The 21878-nt window shown below is 40.6% G+C and overlaps 1 protein-coding gene and 1 long non-coding RNA gene across 2 annotated transcripts in view; one reads left to right on the top strand and one right to left on the bottom strand.

Annotated features, from left to right (window-relative positions):
* pmfbp1 (polyamine modulated factor 1 binding protein 1) overlaps positions 1-21878 on the top strand; it is a 177305-nt gene that overhangs the window by 35497 nt on the left and 119930 nt on the right. The window contains exon 3 of the mRNA XM_084061712.1: positions 15526-15637. Within this exon, the coding sequence (XP_083917838.1) occupies positions 15526-15637 (112 nt within the window). The remainder of the gene's footprint in view (positions 1-15525; positions 15638-21878) is intronic.
* Positions 12371-13500, bottom strand: LOC311046581. Its single transcript, XR_014600902.1, has 3 exons — positions 13351-13500; positions 12580-12698; positions 12371-12472 (listed from the first exon to the last, which is right to left on the bottom strand). It is a non-coding gene; the product is annotated as an uncharacterized lncRNA (long non-coding RNA).

The raw sequence follows: 21878 nt of genomic DNA, 5'->3' as shown, positions 1-21878 counted from the left end.
GATCGCAATTGACGTTTTGCTGGCTGATCCCCACTGCAGTATGTTGCAATGGCATTTTGTTATAAATAATCAAAATCCTCCATGCAAACCATCTATTGTCCTTATTTGTATCTCACTTCTTCCTTCCTCAATGTCACTTCTCTCCACCCTCACACTCCTTCTTATCTATCTCTCTAACTGTGCCTCTAAACTAAGCACATCATCGCATGAAACTATCATATACACAATTATTTTTAGCAGCAGTCCTGATCATCTGTTTAGTTGTTCTTGTTCGTGGGATGTGGATTAGCGACATAAAAAATGCAGTGGTAAATATAGCTCTATATGTGCTCTGTTTTGATAGCGCATCGTTTGCACTCAAGGTAATTATCTTTCCTCTTTCGTCATTAGTGTTTGCTGGACATCTTGCCGAGTGCTACGTTGAATTAGCTATGTCTGTCATATTTGATTAAGTAATTATCTTGGCCACAGCGCCTTTTCCCTTCCTGAGCTTTTTTCAGGTCGCTCGCAATGGAGCTGATGAGGTTAAAAGCAAGAGACAGAAGTGCTTTAATTATTTAATATCCCCCCATCCACCCACTGACGAGGGTACACTCACTGCCGTTAATTAGCAATGCTGCTGCTTACTCTGATAGTCAAGGTAGAATAGACTCTAACAGAGAAACATACTCGCACTCAACATATTGTACACAACTGCTCACCCTATTGCAGTGTATATCGCATCCTATGAATGTCCATATCTCCACTCACTATGTTCACCATGTATTCAGGGGTTTAATTGGCAATGATTTGCATGCTAAATCTCTCTTTTTTTGTTCACCTTGTTATGTTTTATTGTGACTAAGTCCCTCACAGTCTTTGAGGCTATAGTGTTGTGGGGGAAGCAATCACATGGTGGTCCACAGGGCTTGAATGTGCTGTTCTGTCCTCTGTTGGAAACCCTTTTGTTTTTTTTCATTATTAAATAAAAAGGAGAAACTGGGCAATGGAGGCAACAAGAGGAATCCATTATGCAAATTGGCTGATATTTGCATAATGTCTTATGCCAGGAATATGCAAATGAAGCGTATAATTTATGAGCGCCTGCATCTGTCTCATAGTGTTCCCATAACTTACAAAGAGGAGATTTTTTCCCCCTCCTTCTCTTCTCTCCTCCTCCAAGCTGGCATGACATGCGCCACACTCACACACCAGACCCATTCTAAACACGCACACTCACAAAAGGGGGTTGCTGGCTGGGTACTATAACTGGGTGGGAAAAACTTGTCTGGCAGACTGATGGGGGGATAAGGAGACAGCTAAAGGGAGGAGACGGACAGTGTGGGAGAAATGTTTAGGGAGGCATATAAATCCCTCTACAAAGGATCAGTAGCAGATGCTAATTCTGTAAAACAACAGCGAAACTAAATAAGTTAAGAGACAAAAAAAAAGAAAAAACAAAGGCGAACGAAGGGCGAGTGGGTGGAGCGATGGCGATTTTCTGTGTTTCGTCTCTTTTCTTTGATGCCCGCTTTGTGAGATCGTTCTGCCCGTCACCACCAGAGTGGGCAGCGTTTCCTGTCGTGGAGGATTTCCTCAGGAGTCAGTTGCATCTGAGGCAGCTGAGCGCTGGGTGGGATGGAGAGGAGAGAATAACACAGAGGGAGAGAGAGAGGCAGTATCTCAGGACATGCGTGTGTGGGCTGGCAGGCAGTCTCCACGAGTACCCTGGGATGCCACTGCTCAGCCTGGCCCGGCCCGTAGCATCCAGAATGCAGACCGTCTCCATCCGGGGACAACCAGGACGAGGTGCATCTTGACTGACTTGCGATGAGAATCGCAACCTATTCGCCCCCAACGGGATTCTGTTGCCGCTCCCCTCACCCCCACCCCTGCCTCGTTTCATTATAACGATTGGTCCGCTTTGCATACTTGATCTGCAGCTAATGGCTAGGGAGACATGGCTACAAAGTCCACAGAAGATGAGGATGCTGTTGAGGAAGAGGTGTCCGCTGCTGTGAAGAGGAGTTGGTTGTGACTGAATTCTTCCTCAGGGCCTGTTCCATACACCAAAAAAAACTGACTTCATCTCCTCAGATGTTTCTGACAGCTGCTTCGGAGTTGTGAATTGGAATGTTCTTGTGTGTTTCTGTACTGTTTAACAGTGCCATGGTTGGATTTGTAGACAGAAGGTGTTTACCAGCTGGACTACCCAGACACAGACTCCTAGCTAGCATGATTGCCTCTCACTGAGCCTGAGGGAGCATTCTTGCACCGTGACACACTTGCACCGTGTGTGTGTGTGTGTGTGTGTGTGTGTGTGTGTGTGTGTGTGTGTGTGTGTGTGTGTGTGTGTGTGTGTGTGTGTGTGAGTGTGAGTGTGTGTGTGTGCAAAAGGGAGTGTGTTTATCTACAAGCTTGCGTTTGGGCATGTGAGAGAGAGAGAGAGAGACTCCCTGCCTCAAGCACACAGACTCCGATCCTGCATACTCATGCAAAAACAATGGAGTGTGCCACCTTCTCTGTTGCCATGAATAGGACTCAAGGAAAGAAGACTATGGGACATGTTCTATATTCTGATGTTTTGGTTGTGGACTTGCTCTCTTTTTCTTTCTCTCTCGTGCGCTAGTTAGTACGTTGTGCTGCTGAATCTTAATCAAGCCTTTGTTAATTAGAGCTCTGTGATTATCCACTGCTATTTAAATCGTCGCTTCTCTCGCATTTGTTTGCCGTGTATAGTATATCAACACAACGTAATTGCGTAGATGAATTGTCTTCATGTTTTCCTCTACTGTGCCGCAATTATTTTCAGGAATTAGCATTTAACTATTGATGCAATTACGTTGCACAGACCATTTATTTTTCACATGCATTCTAATGAGCTGCTCTGTGAAACGTGAAATTTCTGGACCAACATGTTTTAAATCTTACCTGCAAATTGTTATGAATGCCAAAAGTGTGTGTGTGTGTGTGTGTGTGTGTGTGTGTGTGTGTGTGTGTGTGTGTGTGTGTGTGTGTGTGTGTGTGTGTGTGTGTGTGTGTGTGTGTGTGTGTGTGTGTGTGTGTGTGTGTGTGTGTGTGTGTGTGTGTGTGTGTGTGTGTGTGTGTGTGTGTGTGTGTGTGAGAGAGAGAGAGAGAAAGACCTAAAGACATTTGATAAACGAATCACAATATACAATGTTGAATTCCTTCTGATAGACATGGACATACAGTAGTATGGTCAATTCAGTCCTTGCTTAATCAGCCCCCATCTCCTTTTTGGCATTAGGGTATGCTGCAGTATATTCTGTTACTTGCATTGATGATTATCCTGTTAGTACTTTGCTCCTATTGTTGTCATTGAACTTGGTCATTGTTTTAAGAGTTACATTTTATTTTAACATCGTGTTGAACTGGGAGAAGAGAAAAATAATTTCAACATTTCAATTAACTGAATCATAGAGGAATAAAATTGGTGTTGATTCTAAGAGAAGCAACAGAAGTAAAGCCCTGTCTTAACTTTGAAACCCTGTTGGGTAGCTTCCTATTGACACCACTGTGTCCAGACTGAAACTTAAAGGGATATTTCACTTTCAGAAAAACTTTTGGTGATTTTATCATCTACTCAAGCCTTTGTGAGCCCCCCAGACAGTTTTTAAGTTGCTCGATTCAGTATTTAGATATTTGATTTTCATTTTATCAGACACGCCCCCTTCCTATACAAACCCATTATAACTTCAAACTCCATTTTTAACATGTTAGATTCATCGATAACACCCGTCCTTGGTTCTGGTGACTCACCCTGCCCTCCTAATGCGTGAGGGGGCCGTGTTTTTCCGGGATTTTTTTCATTTATTTTATTTTATTTTGTTATCGTATTTTATTTTTTTGTTTTCCAAAAAAAATATAAAAAATAAATGAAAAAAGTAATTGAAAAAACACGGCCCCCTCATGTATTAGGGGGGCGGTAGGAGACGGGTGAACCAAGGACGGGTGTTTTTGATGAATCTAACGTGTTAAAAATGGAGTTTGAAGTTACAATGGGTTTGTATAGGAAGGGGGCGTGTCTGATAAACTGAATATCAAATATCTAAATATTGAATCAAGCAACTTAAAAACTGTCTGCGGGGCTCACAAAAGCCTGAGTAGACGATACAATCACCAAAAGTTTTTTTGAAAGTGAAATATCCCTTTAAACCTCAGTAAACAGAAAAAATATAATTTGAAAGAAACTTAGTTATGACATTAAATACAGCATTGTGTGTGTGTGTGTGTGTGTGTGTGTGTGTGTGTGTGTGTGTGTGTGTGTGTGTGTGTGTGTGTGTGTGTGTGTGTGTGTGTGTGTGTGTGTGTGTGTGTGTGTGTGTGTGTGTGTGTGTGTGTGTGTGTGTGTGTGCGTGTGTTTGTGTGTTTTGTCAATATGGTTATATCATGCAACATGCATACCTGGGGGCTTATTCATGAAAATATTCTTGAATGTATGCAAGAATATTATGTAAGTTTGATCTTAAAATAATTTCCCACGGCATAAGCAACTTCTGATTCATAGAAAATACTTAGGCCAAAACAAATTGCGTACTGTCACTTTAAGAAGCATTATCTTACACCTGTAATTTTGATTGAACCATGAAAAACAAAAGAAAGTCAACTGCAGCTATAGCCCTAGAGAAATTAAATGTGCACGCAAAGTTTTCTTTTACAGTATGTGTGCCTTTTCATCGGCTGTAAATGGAAAACATCCATACTTAGACAGGTACAGGTATGGCATACAGTGTCTCCTCTTCTGCAAAGCAGCACACAAATCTAACAAAATGCTTGAGAAACGAAAGTGACTTCTAAACCACAAATTCATCATGGGCAAAAAAGTAATTCCACAAAAAAAATCCATGGCTTTGTTTGCATATTGGCTTGCCACACAGTTTATGGCATCTCTCATCATGTCTTTAACTGAAAGCGCATTGAGTTTGGATTTTGGCTTAATTCCTGACACCTGTAAGGGATGAAATGCCAGTGAATGTGCTTATAAAGGGAGCAAACAGCTCTCTGTGGTTCAGAGGATGTGCAATGCTGTGCATATAGTACCAAACATAACCAGCAGGAAATTAACTTGGATCTAGTCTGACTTACTTACTTATGGTAGTCCATCGTATCCGATGATGACTTCTACTTCTTCCTTTGGTGAGTTTTGAGGTGACTGTGAAGTCCAATGCGAGAGCCACATCGTCTATTGCAGTGGGGGCATAAGTCAGTATTTGTTGTGGTCTTGGCTGCAGTGACCATCTTTCTCCCCGATCATTTCCACGTCTAATTAAGGTTTTATGAATCAATACATGATTGTGGGTTTGTGTGATAAGCACTAAGCAGTTACCAAAACATTCATTTGATCTTAAGACCATTTTATTAATGAGGCCACAGGATAGCAAGATTTAGTAATACATGTTGCCTCCAACACCTTTCCAAAGAAAAAGTTGGTCCGTACATTGGGTCTGTTTTATGAGATTCATGTTCTATGTTGAAAATATCTACAAAGAACAATTAGACCTGCTGTACATTTGTAATGAATTTGACTGCTTTTCTATGATGGGTAATGATTGTGGTAATGTATACTTTTGATGTTAGGACTTGCACTTTTCATGTATAATACCATATACGTTTTGCTTTCATATCTGAAAATACAAGTCAACTTAACCAAAGAAACAGCCTCTAATGGTATTATACTCTTGTGACATTTACTTTATTGCAATCGAATTACAATAAACTATGCTGTGTGCCAAAACAATTGTGGTAGTCATGATGCTATAGTTAAGCCTAATTTATCATTAGTTGGGTGATATCTGCTCACAACTACTGTAAGTATGACTTTACAGGTATTGGAACTATTGCAAAGCCAATGGAACATATGGATTATAATGGCCATTTTGGGTTTAGATTACTATGATACAATAACATTTTTCTTGAGAAATCCTTGAGAAATAAAGAAGAGTATTTCTCAAGGTAGAAACATAAACACAAAACACAAAAATAAAAACCTCATCTATGTGTTGGGTTGAGCCCATGAGATGCCTAACGATAGTGCTGTACACAGCTCCTCAGAAGATGAGTGGAACCATTGATATTGCCTTGTAGTGCATAGTATTACAACACTTCATTTGTTCTCTTAATTGGATTTATATTTAACAGAAATTGTACGCCACTCTGTTGTCAGACTCAATAATATTATTATCTAAAAGCCTTTGTTTTTTCCCCCTTTTACACAAACACCTTAGGCTATGTTGGTGGAAAGACAATTAGAGCCTTCATTAGGCTATGTGGTTGGAACAACAATTAAAGCCTTCATTTCTCATGCCTTTGATGCGTTGATGCTCGTATGTGAAAGCACTTGAATGAAATGAAGAGGAATATTTCAGCATACCATTCAGCATAGTTTGTTAAATTTAGTATGACTGTTTTTGTTATTACACTGTAAAATCTTAATAAAGTCTTAATTTAACTCTAATAATGAAATGATATACTATCAGAGTTAAATTAACATTTAACTTTTACTGTCTATGTGTCAATGTGAAAGAGTGGTTGAGGTATGTAAACTGACGTGATTGACTTTTAATTTTACATGATGACTTTAAAGATATACAGTACATATACAAGTCAAAGACGGTAGAGGACAATTATATTTGTCTCCGCCAGGCCGAAGGCATGGGGAGACTTTGTTTTGCAACCTGTCTGTCTGTACGCCTGTCCGTGCGCCCGTCTGTCCGTGTGTCCGTCTGTGAACAGCTAATCTCCGGCACCGTTGGCTTGATCGAAGCGAAACTGTGCACACACACTCACTGGATGCCAGAGCAGAACCTCTGCCCCATTTTTTTTTACATGGGCCTGTTATAGCGCCACCAGGAGGCCGTTTTTTGCAAAACATGCAATAGGCTTATTTTTAGACAGAATATTTTGAGTTCTACTCTTAGAAGTTAATATGAATTCCTCTGTAAGAGAACTATCAACATGTATGTATTCCAGATTGCCACTACCTTGCAGTATGTCTAATCATTGGCTGTATTGATTGTCTTAAAACCATGAAGACTTACAGTAAAAACACGTATTGTTACACAGTCATCCTAAACACATTACTGTCTGTAGGCATTCTTGTCAAACTGGGTTTTATCAGTGGTCCGGTTTCTAGAGGTCATTTTATAGATAACGTGTTAAAAGAGCAAATGGTCTTTCAATGTAAAGGCCTTTCAAGTCATACATGACAATAAGTGGGCTGAAGTAGCACATATCTATGCTCTGCCGATTGTTCTCACATTTTGTATTCATTTATTTTTCTGAACATTTCTACATTATGGCCCCAGAGACACCATTATTTTGAACCTGCTTTTAGAATAATACTAGATATAGATCATCATTTTAAATAATGATGTGAGGCTGATTATGCGTTCTGTGTTGCCATCTATAAGTGCTTCTCTGTCCCTATGTGCTGTGATTGAATTACATGTACAGTACATGTGTTGTGCACCACAAGCTATGATTACAGTACATAGCATGTGGTGCACAACAGGCATACATGTGTAGAAATAGGCAAAAAATCCCCAAAACACTTGTGTTGGGGACATTTGCTGGTTTTGAGAAACAAAAGCAGGAGACTGTTATGAAACTCTGCAATGTCCACTAAGTCTTACCAGTTCTTTGAAGACTAAAGGCCAGTCCACAACAATGATTTGCGATGTTTGAGAAAATTTGCAGCAATATGAATTACCCTGTTACAGGTTGGTGCATGCAAGTTATTCACTGTACCGATTTTGTAAGCGATTTTACTGATTTTACTGTAATCAATCAATCAATCTCCGTGACCGCCGTCCTCACAGAGATTGGCTTATTACACGCACGGGGGTCCGGTAGTATAGGGGAAAAGAATTATCCGCTTGGGTTAATCCATTGCACAGCTGTGGCCATTTGAATGAGACTTGTTATTGCCGTAAAGCAAGAGAAACAGACATCTAGCAGAGATATAGCCATTTCCCCATAGGAAATAAACAGTAAAAGAGCTTTTATTTTTTTAAATTACGTCAATTCCGGGTCTGTCGTCATCTGGCGGTGAAAGTGTCATTCGTAGGATAGATAACAGTGCCATCTAGTGGAAAACCACTGAAAACAAAAGCTTGTCCAAACTTGTCGTTGGCAGCCTGCGTCTTGGCAGAATTTGCCGAGGAAACGTGTCCATGGCAGGCAAAGGCTTAATGTGTGACTAAAATTAAGGTTTAGATAAAATTAAGGTGATTTTTTTGCACTTTTTCTGTAATCTGTAGGAGGTCTATCGGCCTGGAGGAGATAATAAAGGGGAAACCTTGCACATACATGCACTACACATTATTTAGATCCAACAAGTCCAATATTTCATCAGTCCATGCTGCCTTCATCAGGGTTAAGAGGATTAAAATGATTGTACGTTTAAAAGGCTACTACTGCATATCCCAAAAACTGAGTCAAATAAAAATTCATGCCAAGTTTGAGTGTTGCATAGCAGTCATTCGTTGTTGCACAGTACTGTATATTGTATTAACATTGCTTTTCATAGCAATTTTTTTTACCGATGTAAAAAATAATTATCAACCAATCGTACATATCTACTAATGCCAACAAACACCACTGTCACAATGTATAATGTCTATGTACAAGCATGTGTATCTTTTTTAGTGCTGCTAGAATAAACCACCTGACTATAATCAATTTGCAGTTGTAGGACAATAGAGGTATTAGGCTACAATGTGGTCCACAGTGAATGTATGTTAATGGTGTGGTATGAATTGGAAATGAGACAAGATTGGTGCCCCGATGAAAGCTCCCTTCACGTTCATTGCACCCTTTGACCCCCTCAGCACATATCAGTTGTTGAGCATCTATTTCAACACGGTGGTCCCATAAAAGTGGCAATCTTGTTCCAGCAACATGAAGGTTTTAGAGTGCGGCTGAGTAACAGCACCTGAAATCACACAGACACAAATAGGCTCATCCTTAAATATGGTCCACCATGAACAATAGAGCCGGTCCATGTAAAAGCACAGTCAACCCGCTCTCTCTAATGATATAATTGCATTTCTTCCATTCCTACTTAACAGACTGGTGCTAACAATTCTCTGATGGGAAATGAAAAGGTAGCTCTGTGTGTGCAGTACCATGGACTGACCTTGGCCTATAGGCTACAGCTTGATGTTAAGTTATAAGGTAGTGTAGCCATGTGTTTGTCTTATGCCGCGGGTTGTTTGACTCTGGCCTTGGCCATCTCTGATAAAGTCTGCACTTATCACACATGATTGATTTGTTTACCTCTTTGTGGATGGCCCACTCATCATGTGTTTTATCCTTGACTTAGTGTTCTCATACGCTCTCCCCCCATTTCTGTCTTACTCATCTACATTATAATAGCAGCCAAACTTTCACTATTTTGGATATGCTCATGGTGTAAAATCACAACGGAGGGCCATCACTCTCCCTGCCACCTGGATGGCTGATGCTGGGATTGATATGCTGATAAGATTCCAGTCCTTGGGGAACTCCCATTTCTCATTTGAAGCTGCAGTTCATTCTCAGTCATTGTAGTTGATAAGGGCACTACTGGCCCATGCGAGCCTTCACTTAAGATGAAAAATAAAAGCGCGGACTGCATCTGCCACATCAGCTTGCTATCGATGGTGCTTGAGAAAGTGTAGGAAGTCCGTGAGAGAGAATACGGTTCTCTTTGTCTAATTGTTGCCAACTAGCACAGCTCTGCTTGTACCCTCAAGATTGTACGACACAGACTCTTGGCTAATGCTAAAAACACAGGACACCGTCTTGTTGTTTAATTGATGCTAAGATAATCATATTGTTGCTGAGGTGATTCTATATTTCTTTTTGGAAGGCATTTTTTTGTCTAATGTACTTTTCTTCTCCTTCTGTCTTCAAAATAAGACCAACATATTCTCTGTCAACTGAATATCACATGCCTTAGGCTTCGATTTGTGTAGATTTTTCTGTGTTCGTATGTAGATTTGTCATTCATTCGCTGTTATATTAAATGCTAAATACAGAGATCAACAGTTGGTTAGTGACATGGATGGTGATCTAAATTATATGCCCAAACAAATATAAACTAGTTGTAGCCTGAACCGTTTGATGTGGAAATATGCAAAAAAGCTGCAGCCTTTTATTACTGACAGTATTTTCTCATCCTTGCATGCAAATCTGCATAGGGGCTATTTTGCCATAGAAACCAGATCATAGTATCTCAGTAAACAGCTTAAACTCCACACGCTGAAGCTCTCACCAGTCACCACCCACTGTTTTCTGCTCCTATGTTTATTGTAGTTTTAGAGTGAGCTCTATCCAACGTTTTTTTTTCTTTTCTTTTTTTCTGGCATTATACTGCGTCCCATTCTAGAAATTAGAGATTTCATGTATTGTATACCCATAATGTGAACTATAGCACTATATGTTAATGTCAACCACTTATACTTTTATAGCCATATGGGCATATCGGTTGGATTGGAAATTTTGGACAACCGAATGTCCATATATGCCTATATTTATGGGCAATTGGGCATATCGGTCGGATCAGTGGTTCTGGACAACTGCCTATCCAACCGACTTCATGCTGGGCACTGTGGTCTGGCGGTTCTTGAGATAGCTACAGACGCACAGACACACAGAGATTTCAAACAGTAGGTCAATCAACCTATATAAAAACTGCTCATATGAATTAACACCTCTGAGGAGGTATCCAGTTAGTGTGCATTTTTATCTTTAAGGTTCAAGGTGTCTATGTCATATACACACAAAATACAGTTGTCAGCATTATAGGTTGTGAAATTATTCTACTTAAAACTTATCAACCTATGTATAACAATAAAATAAGAATAAGAATAAATGGTAAAAGGACTGCATTTATATAGTTTGAACTATCCTACAATTACTGTTCAGAGCTTACGCCTCTCTTCCACTGCAAAAAAAACAAGGTTTCCGGCTATGAAAACCGATGAATATGAGATGTAAACTCAGAGAATTTACAAGAATTTACAAGAGTTTTCCACTCGGAAAACTCAAAGTTTTGTAGGTCGGTAAACTCCTGTATGGTACCAAATTAAGTATGCGTGACCCCCTGCTGGGGTTGCTGCCAGAAAATCACACCTTCAGCCCTGACCTAGATTTCCACAATTTGGTAGGGGGGAGATCCCCCCTCCCTATCTCGAGTAATGCTACTGAGCATGTGCAATAAGCCACGTATGATTGGCTGTGACGTAGGTGGGCATCCCGCCCTCATTTTGGGGGTCACATTGTGTGTGGGGGGGGGGGGGCTCACAAGGTGACCCCCCCTCCTAGGGATCTTGGGGGGGGGGGGGGGGCCCCCCCCTTATTTTATTTATTTATATATATTTATATATATATATATATATATATATATTTATTGATATGTTATGTATGCATTTATTTAGTTTTATATACACACACACACACACACACACACACACACACACACACACACACACACACACACACACACACACACACACACACACACACACACACACACACACACACACACACACACACACACACACACACACACACACACACACACACATATACATACATGATTCTGAAAACAAATAGGCAACAATCTCAGTCAGGTAAATTGTGTTTATTGATAAAAAAAAAAAACATATGAATATATATATATTTTCTTAAAGCGAACATTTGTTACTCAAATCTTTGTTTCTGGGGATTCTACAAATATCTTCTAAAACAGTAAAAAAAAAAATCCCCAGGGGTCCTTGAGGGGGTTCCAGGGGGTCCCCAGCTAAATGATGGATAGGAACCAAATGGACCCTTATGGGTCTGTAACTCTGAGAGTGTACAAATGGAACCAAATGGACCCTTACGGGTCTGTAACTCTGAGAGTGTACAAATGGAACCAAATCTGCTCCAAAATCGTGGAAAATTTGTGCAAATCTTTGAATATATATATTTTCTTAAAGCGAACATTTGTTACTCAAATCTTTGTTTCTGGGGATTCTACAAATATCTTCTAAAACAGTAAAAAAAAAAATCCCCATCTCCAAATGTTTTTTTCCAGGGACCCCCAGAAGTTGTACAAAACTCCCACAAAGGGGACAATAATAACAAAAAGAAATTGTAGTTCTGTCTCTCAGGCAGTGTCTCGCTGAACGGCCTCTCTTGTCTTTGGAGTCCCTCCACCAAACTGGACAACTTAGTTACTGTGTAAGAGAGCTAAAAATGAGCTGTTCTGTGCCAGTGTGTCTCGCCGCACGCGGTGGTGATGAAGGGAACGCGGGTCTCTTCGGTTGTCTTTCCTCTCCTGAAGCACCTGGCATAAAGCAGAAAGTTCCTCATCTCTCTCGGGTGGAGATGAAACAATCCACACCGCCCGTCCATCTACGATGCCGTCCTCTTCATCTGGGCCTGCGTGCGCCCACACGGCCCTTTCTCCATCAGACTCCAGACATGCAGTCCTGGTGGTCATCAACTGTAAAACATAGAATAGCAATTAAATTATGTATTACATTACCATTATTACAGGAACACAGAATGTAAAACAAAAAAACATCTTACAAACAGTTCCATATAACTTACCCTCAATCTTCTCTGTCGGCTCTTCATTGAGGCATTCATCTTTTTCTTCTGGTCAGCATTCTCTGGTTGGTCCAGGCGATGGCTTCTTCTCAGAGACTCAAAGAGAGTCCTGCAAGCCGCTGAAATACAAGGAAAACACAATTAGGATCTATTTAGTTGTTTATCTACACAAACAACACAATTCCACATCTACACTGCTCTAAAAGAGAACCTACATGTGACTGCAATGTTTAACTGGCCCCAGTAAAAGTCTAAAAAGCAGTATATGTTAGTTGACTTGATTCCAGAGAAGCCAGTTTCAGAGTGCAGACTGCAGACTGTAGACACCTCCACCCCACCCCCGACCTGTTCAAAGCCTCCATCAAAACCTAGCATTTAAGCTTTTGAACTGTATGTGAAAGGCTAACACAATTACCTACTTAGATAAAAATAAAACAAATCAATAAATATGTTGTAGCACATGTAAAAGTTTCAGCTAATAGCTTAGCTAGCATACTATAATAATTCAACCAAGACAAGCAGGAAGAATACCCAAACTGAGCAGCATAAAACAGCATGAAAATAAAGTTTAGCTTGTGTTTAGCTTGATGTAAACAAGCCATAGGCTTTTTGGGGTTTAAAATCCTCTTAGCAGACCTTGTATTGAACTGTAGGTTACTTGCTCTTTTTTTTTTAGCAAACTGCTAATAAAGTATTCAATCAAAATCAAACAAAGGAATACACAATAATCTATAACTTAAAGAGATCTGTACAGCATGTAAATCCACTTACTTTCTTAGTTTTCACTCCTCTCTGCTTGGCTCCTTTTCTGATTTGAATTTGGTGAACAAAGGGACTCAATGGGGTCCTGGAAGGGCCCAAATAAGGACCTTTAGCTGTCCTGAGAAATGCCTGACCAAATAAACAATAAATAAATAACAATAAAATACTAACTGAATACTAAATACAATGGGCTTGCCTGTCTTAAGGTAAATGTGTAATAATGCATAAAAGCAAACATCACCAGCCTTTATCAACATAACCTGTGCTGCTGTAAATGAACACCCGTCTCTCTCTCTCTCTCTCTCTCTCTCTCTGTCTCACACACACACACACACACACACACACACACACACACACACACACACACACACACACACACACACACACACACACACACACACACACACACACACACACACACACACACACACACACACACACACACACACACACACACACACACACACACACACACACACACACACACACACACCATCCCCCTTCACACCTCAAGCAAGCTCGCTTGCTTAGGCTACTCCCCTGTCTGTCTTTGAGTGTCTTCCCACAGGTCCTGCAGGCTGGGCATTGGGTTTTCTGAAAAACTTGTGTCCAAAACAGTTACTTTTCAGGATTCCATTTAAAAAAGCATTTGATGCTTTTGTGTGACGCTGTAGTATGAAGAAGTAGGGCGTTTATCTAATAAAAAACATAAGTTTGAATATGGAGATAAGAGGTTTCTTTTCGACAACAGCGATATAGCAGCAACTAATTTGGTCTTCTTCAGTTTAGTCTTTGGTTTGCACACATCCACTCACTTACTGATTCTACAGACTAACACACTCCATGCCATTCTTTGTTATATTTAAGTTAAATATATGATATTATTGTATACACTTTTAAACCAGCCGTGTGTCTTCCTCCTTTTTGTTATGGCCTACGAGCCAGGTCGTAACAGTGTACAGTAGGTAAGATACCCGCAGCAGCACATAAAGCAGACATGTCCAAAGTCTGGCCCAGGGCCCAAGCGTGACACACAGGCAAAGGTGGACACACGCGCGCACACACACACACACACACACACACACACACACACACACACACACACACACACACACACACACACACACACACACACACACACACACACACACACACACACACACACACACACACACACACACCATTAAGTCAGTCACCTATTCGGTGAACAGATATGGGAAATATTCTTATTCACTTAGATTATATATAAAAAAAAGATTAACAAATGAAGCCCTTTTTAAGCCCTTAACAAAAACATTGAAAAGTATAGTTTTGTTTTGTTCCATTTTTGCTTTGGTAATGGGGAGAGGGAGAGAGAGACCCCCTCTTTAAACAAAGAGTGAATTTGGATGTCAAAGGAAATGGCCAGTCTCCTGCTGGGTCTTTGTCTGGCAGAGGAACGGTAAATCACTGATTTCCAAAGTATATAGACGTATTTCACAGTAAACATTTTCAACTGTAAATTTCCAATTACGTACAAAAACACCAGCAAACTGCAGGTTTACTGAGCAACTGTAAATGCCCAAAAATGCCCATTAATGCCTCTTTTCTTGCAGTGTTCGTAGCATCTCTTGACTTCTAGTTCTGGTTTTGCTACCCTTGCTGTATGTTACAGTCTTTGTCTTACTCTTCCTTTGGCGACTGAATTTCCCTCGCGGGACTAATAAGGGTCTATCTACAGCAGTGGTTTTCATGTCGAGGACCCCCAAATTGATATGTATTTGGCTGCGGACCCACCATATCAGTACTTCGGATATCCAGTTGTCCAGAACCGCTGATCCAAGAAATATGCCCATATACTATATGGGCATTCCAAAATATGGGTATATACTGATGACATCAGGGATCTCCATATATGGGCATAATAGGGACACAGACAGACGGGTACAATGGGTACTCTCACAAAGCCCCCAACACTATGACTCAGACATATTTGTTGGAGTGGCAGCGCGACGTAGGTGTGAGGGCCGTGGCGGTCCGAACCTCTAGTATTCTAAATTCAGCTTTAAACACGTGAGCCCTATTTGTAGCGTAAATAACCAATCTACAAGCCCACAATGTGAATAATTCCCAAAATTATAACTCTGAGATTAAAGCGTTTAAAAAAGTACGTCATTGTATTGTTTTTTTTCTGTTTTTATTTAGTGATGAGCAAGTTATGCAACATGGGGACCTTAAGATTCACCTATCTACGCGCGAAACCTGTCTCCAACAACTCAAAAGGGCATTGCTTTCTGAACAAGATGCTCAAGCTAAAGTAAGTATCCATCATTCTCAGGGCATTATTCTGTATTCCTCTAATGTTGGTTTAAGTTTTCTTTTTTTATATAATTGTTATAATCTTGGAACTGCACATGGTAAAATCCTCAATGTTAGATCATCCATTTGTAACTCTGAGAGTACACAAATGTAACCAAATGGTCCCTTACGGGTCTATTTGGGTACATTTGTGTACTCTCAGAGTCAAATTAACATTGAGGATTTTACTGTGTATGTGCACGTCTATCTGCATCTGCCGTGTGTAAGTGTTTGTGTGTGTCTTCTGCTTCACTGCGCTGGGCTTCAGTCTCACTACCATATGCATCTCAGACACCCCACGCTTAACGCCTGATGAACCCCAGACACGTGCCAGAGGCTGACACGTCCACTGCCGCTTGTCTCTGTCCCTGACTGGCTGTATTTAGCATGCACCACCTGCCAAAGTGGGTGGAATCGCACACTTTGGCACACACACACACACACACACACACAACACACACACACACACACACACACACACACACACACACACACACACACACACACACACACACACACACACCTTTAATGAGTAGGTCCCAAAGATACACCAGCCCGAGGGAGCCCAGCTCTGTGTTAAGCAGTTATGTTAACTACTGTATGCAATCCCCACTAACATGGTCGTAAGCTGAATCCTGCATTATTCAGACTGGGCGAGTAGAGTAATTAAGAGAGTCTTGTAGCCTCTTCATAATTCATCTGCATTAAAGGCCTTGCTGTTTTGCTGGGGTAAACAGAGTTGGCACATGATAAGGCACTAGATGAGACAACATGACACTTGGGCCTTGCTGCATTCTCTCAAGTAACCTGTGGCCAGTTAGGGTGAGGTAGAGTGTCAGGATGAGTGGTTGATCAGAGCGATAAGGCTTAAGTTGCTCTGGTAACTTAGGGCCCTATCTCGCCTTACCCCTAATGCCTAAACTTTTCAGGTATTTTTTACTATTTTGAAAAACATTTTAAAATAAAATATATAGCTTATCTACAGGCTCATGTCGATGTACAGTAGATCGGCTACTTTCATTATTTATTTAAAACGTTTTTCAAAATAGTAAAAAATGCCTAAAGAGTTTAGGCAAAAGACGCCATCTAAGTTTCCTTTTTATGTAGGCATTGTCTTTTTTAAGAAGACGGACCATATTAAATCCTGAGGGTTAATGATTAATCACCAGTTTCGATTAAGGTGACATTTGAATGAAATCTTGATCAGGAACGTGTGCTCTGCACTTGTGGATTTCTTCGTGTCTGTCAGTGCGACCGGGCATGCTCAAACATGTGGTGCGTGGCCCCCGACCGGAGCGGCTTGGAGCGGCAGGCGGTCCTCGTTCCGAGTTCGCTCCTACCTTTTTATAAATACGTAAAAAATTCAGAGTTCGCTCCTACCTTTTTATAAATACATAAAAAAATCTCCCACTCCACTCCGCTCGTATGCTCTGGTGGGTATTTAGAACAAAATAATATATTTCTTATAGTCAATAACAATATCACAAGTGTCCTGTTCTTCCAGAAATAAGGTTAATGAATAACACCGTGGTCGGCCTTATCTAATCGTAAATATAGACGGAGGAGGTCTCTCCACAATATAAATAGTCTTTTACAAATGCTAGACATGTAGTTATGTTATGATACAAGCTACTTTGTTAAAGTAAGGAGAATTAAAGATCATACCAAAATACCTTATATTACTTAGATAGTAACAATAATGGGTATGAAACAATAGGTTTTATTTACTCATATCGTCACCTTATTAAACTAATGGCCTAAGTCATTTTTTGAGGAAATGATATTTTTGCCTAAGTCAGGTCCTCATGACACTGGCCACCTCTGGTAAAATGGCCCAACTCCTAATTGAAAAGAATCATGCTGTTCACGCCCCTTTTAGTATAATGGCCTAACTCCCTAGTGTGACTTAGGACAAAATAGGCCTTTTGTTTGGCCTAAGTCACATGTTTTTGTGACTTAAGCCAAATTATTTACTGATTTAGGCCATTTTGTAATTTGTTTTGCTTTTTATTTTGGCCTAAGTCAGATTTAATCCTATTTAAACCTATTTCAATCTCTTATGTTACATAACTGACAGACAGTGTTATTTCTATTTAAATAGTCATACTTTGTTATAAACATTTTGGGTGAAATGTTTAAGAAATATCATATAGTTTTGTTCTGGATCAGTTTTTTATTTTTCCTGAAAACCTTGAAAAAATGACTTAGGCCATTAGTTTAATAAGGTGACGATATATGACTCGGGCATATTTCTTGCAGTGGAATTATGGGAAGTTGCCCCTACCAATATGGTGGCAACATTGACATATGATCCAGTGGCCAATGCGGAGTCTATTATGTTTTATGATTTGATTTTACATCTTTCCATAGTTCCTTGCAAGAGTAGTCTCCCTAGCTGAATCCAGCTAACCATCACTTTAAGAATGGAAGGTGTGTTTACTGTTTATCTGCAAAGATGTGACACAACTGTATGTAGGACAATATTATTTTTGTGAATTTGTATGGGCATCTATTACCAGGTTGTTTGCAGCCTGGTCTAGGAAGAGACTGATCAACTACTAAACACTTGCTAAACACTTTCTAGCAACCTTTTCATCATTGGCTGTCCTTCAATCCTTTAAGCCAATGGGGAGACTTCCCCGAGACTTCTCCATACTCTGATCGACGGGCGTCCTCCCATGCTATGGGATCATAGCTCAGAACCAAAAAAAAAAGTGTGGTCGTCGCCACCAAACAAACTACTGAAAAAAAAACGGTGTGGTCGTTGTCGCCATCAAACTAATTATTGACTTGTCTCCTCATACACACACACACAGGCCGCCTCCAACGGCGATTTGTTACTCCACAAGCGAAAGGGTACAGGATCACGGGTCCATTTGGTTCCGTGCGGGGACGCTGGAGAGAGCAACCTGGTATTGATATGACTGTGTCATCATTTCTTGTTTAACTACTTTCAACCTGGTGTCCATCCCTATATTGGGCATGTCATACAGTAGGCAAAAAAAAAAAGAAAGATAGTAGAAAAGAAAGATCACATTTGTGAGCTTGTAGATTGGCTATTTTTGTGATTTGTTGTATGGCGAAGTATTTTGGGCTTAAGTGGTTAACATTAAACAGGTTAGCGCTCAAACTGGATTCAACTACGGACAAGCATTACAATGGAGAGCCGCAAGACATTATGATGTCTGTTTAGTCTATGTAAAATCACAGAATAAGGAAAAAACAAACACAAAGGAAGGCAAAGCAAGCAGACAGAGGGGGTGTTGTCATGCACACTAGACACAGAGGAGGCTGATTTGATAATCATTTGACTACAGGTGCATAAACTCGTTTCTGCATGCTGCTTCACAACAGTATTATGTTTTTGATATTTTACTAAATGCCAAATAAATAGTTTCAATATTTTACTTTCACATGTGATACTATTTTTGTTGTACAGCACTTGTTACATGTGCACTTTGGCCTTTTTTTTGCCATGAGTATCGTATAGTAAAAGAATATTCTAACACCTCAGTGAAAATGTGAAGGTGTTGACATGGTCTTATGGATTTTTGTAGTAAAATGGTGGTAAAATGATACTCCGCTGTGAACAATGGTGTAAAGGTGATTTTCTTTATCGGCGGAACACTATTTTAATGACGTCACGCACACGTGCGCATCACATTGTGCGCATTTTATTTTACTTAATGTGTATACACAGTAGGAAACATGTTTGTATAGGAAATTACTAGTTTTTAGTCTTTGTAAATCTTCTCAAGGAGTACCTTGAATTATAGGAGCTGAAACTAAAAGTTTGCATTGAACGAGTACCTATCTTTCTCTTCTTCGACGGTGGCTGAGGCATTGTTGCGTGCAGATAGGATACTGGCAGCAGCGGGCAAGCGGCTACTGAAGCCAAAATGTGATGTGAGGAGTGAGGATGCATTTGGACACTCACTTGTAACCCTGTTATGCAAAGTAGCCATTTGGGTACAGGCTCATGAATTGGGACGCGTTCTAGCGTGCACACGCGTGCACATCCGTGCCGTACCGTACCTGTGCGTGCGTGTGAAAGAAATAATGACACCACGCCGTGGTGTCGTGTTAAGTGACCGGTGCACCCCTGGCTGTGAAACAACAGTTTAAATTGGGTATTTCAACAGCCTTTCCCGAACGGTGCTGAAGAGCACACTTACGTGTTTTTACATTGGAAACCCACCCCCAAAAGCTATGATTGGTTGAGACGCACATGTAAGCCAATCCCACACTAGTTGTCCTTTGCACCCAACCGTACAATCAATCACTGTGATTGGTTGAGACACACAGAGAGAGGTTATGGGAGGGAGCGCTCGTTTTGTGTCTTGGATGCTGCGGATGTTTCAATATTTCAAAAAAGGCAAAATTGCACTAATAGCGATAAAATAATTAGTGCCATTAATAAGGCAATGCCTTAATGCATTAATAATGCGTGAAAGCCCAAATTTGTACATGCATGCATCAACCACAAGGCAATAGTTGCACAGCTGCAGCTGAAAGGAGGTGCAAATTAGCATAGTGTAGATCCCACACACCGGACGGACAGCTTGTGCCGATTGGCTGGCCCCACTCCATAGCGCTGCGGACACGTATCCCATAGCCTGGAGAGACGTTGGATCTGAGGTTATGATCTGGCAGCGTGCAAGCGGAATATGACACTGATCGGTTTAGTAGTTTGGGAGATTAGCTGTGGACAAACTACAGACAGACCTCCCCACACACGCACACACACACACACACACACACACACACACACACACACACACACACACACACACACACACACACACACACACACACACACACACACAAAACAATAATCTCTACTCTTGGCCTGTGGCTTGGCAGAGATAGTGCAATGTGTCTAGTTTATATGTGGCTGTGGAGCTAATTGCTGATGATAGCCATCAGTTCGGCTTAACTATATATAGTTTGGCTATGGTACTCATTGCACGTGGTCAGATAATCATGAAGAAGTACCTTTTTAAAAAGCCCCTTTTCGAAAAGCCTTATATTGTTGTCTTTTAATGGCCCATTGAATGCATTTGAAAGAGCAAATACACACTTAGTACATACTTTGATAGCTTTATTTCTTTATTTCTATTCCCATGAGTACTTTGTAATGGTTTTTGCCATTAAATGTTTAAAGGACGAATCATAATTGGAGGGAAAAAAAGTCTTAATCAGTGTGTGATAGATTGGCTGATCTCAGAGCTCTGACAGACAGCAACAGATGATAGCTGAGCATTACAGGGGGTATTGATTATGCATACACAATGCCTCTCCCCCGCAACTAAAGGAATGCCTAAAAGTGCACAGCTAATTAGGCACTTGTCAATAGTTGAAAATAAGAGCTATGCCAGCAGGATAGATTGGCTGTAACTCAGTGATACTCTGTTAAAAAGCTTGAGGAAAGAGAAGAGATAGTGAACATTAATGGAGACAGATCAGTGGGGGATCTTTATTTAAATATAGTTGATTTAGCATTCTGTATTAAGTCTGAAAGGAATGTAAAGTTAAGCATGAAGTATGAATCCCCATGTGCACAACTGACTATAGAACAGAACAGAACTAAAGTTATGCATGTGTGTGACTCTAGTACAACCCATTTTCATGTCCTGCATAAACATCTGCTCTCTAATATACAGGAAGTGATCCCAGAGCTGTTTAAAATGTCAGCATGGCTCCCTTTTTTTCCAGACGTGACATTTGATTGGTAAAGGTAAGAATCTTTGAGTGGTAGAGATGGGCCAAGCTCCCTTCACATGCTTCAAAGAGCATTTTGAATGCGGGAGGCAAAGGGTACCCTGGCATTCACACATTCACTTACTCATCCTCCTCGTATTGTAGTGTAGGATAATCCCTACATATCATATACTTACGGTATACTCTCAAGGCATATCCTGTAGTTTTACATTGATTGTCTTGGACCGCTGCCGGTCCGAACTGCCTGTAGATGTGGCTAGTCGGAACTGGTGTGTTTATGATAATGAGTGCTGGTTAGAGTTAGATAAACATGAATTAGCTAGTGTGTCAGACAGCTGTGACAGAAAGTTGTGTTCTATTCCCACTAGGGCTCTCTGATAGCTTATCCATGCCATAGGCTGCCAGTCCCTCGGCCCTCAGCCCACCCCTTTGCCTGCAGTCTTGTGTGCTGCGTGCTCTGGTGGCTAAAGGCACTCGTT

This window comes from Gymnoscopelus microlampas (assembly GCF_963454915.1).
Source record: "Gymnoscopelus microlampas genome assembly, chromosome: 1".
Taxonomy (NCBI): Eukaryota; Metazoa; Chordata; class Actinopteri; order Myctophiformes; family Myctophidae; genus Gymnoscopelus; species Gymnoscopelus microlampas.
The sequence above is the reverse complement of the archived record's forward strand: the minus strand, read 5'-3'. Positions and strand labels throughout refer to the sequence as shown.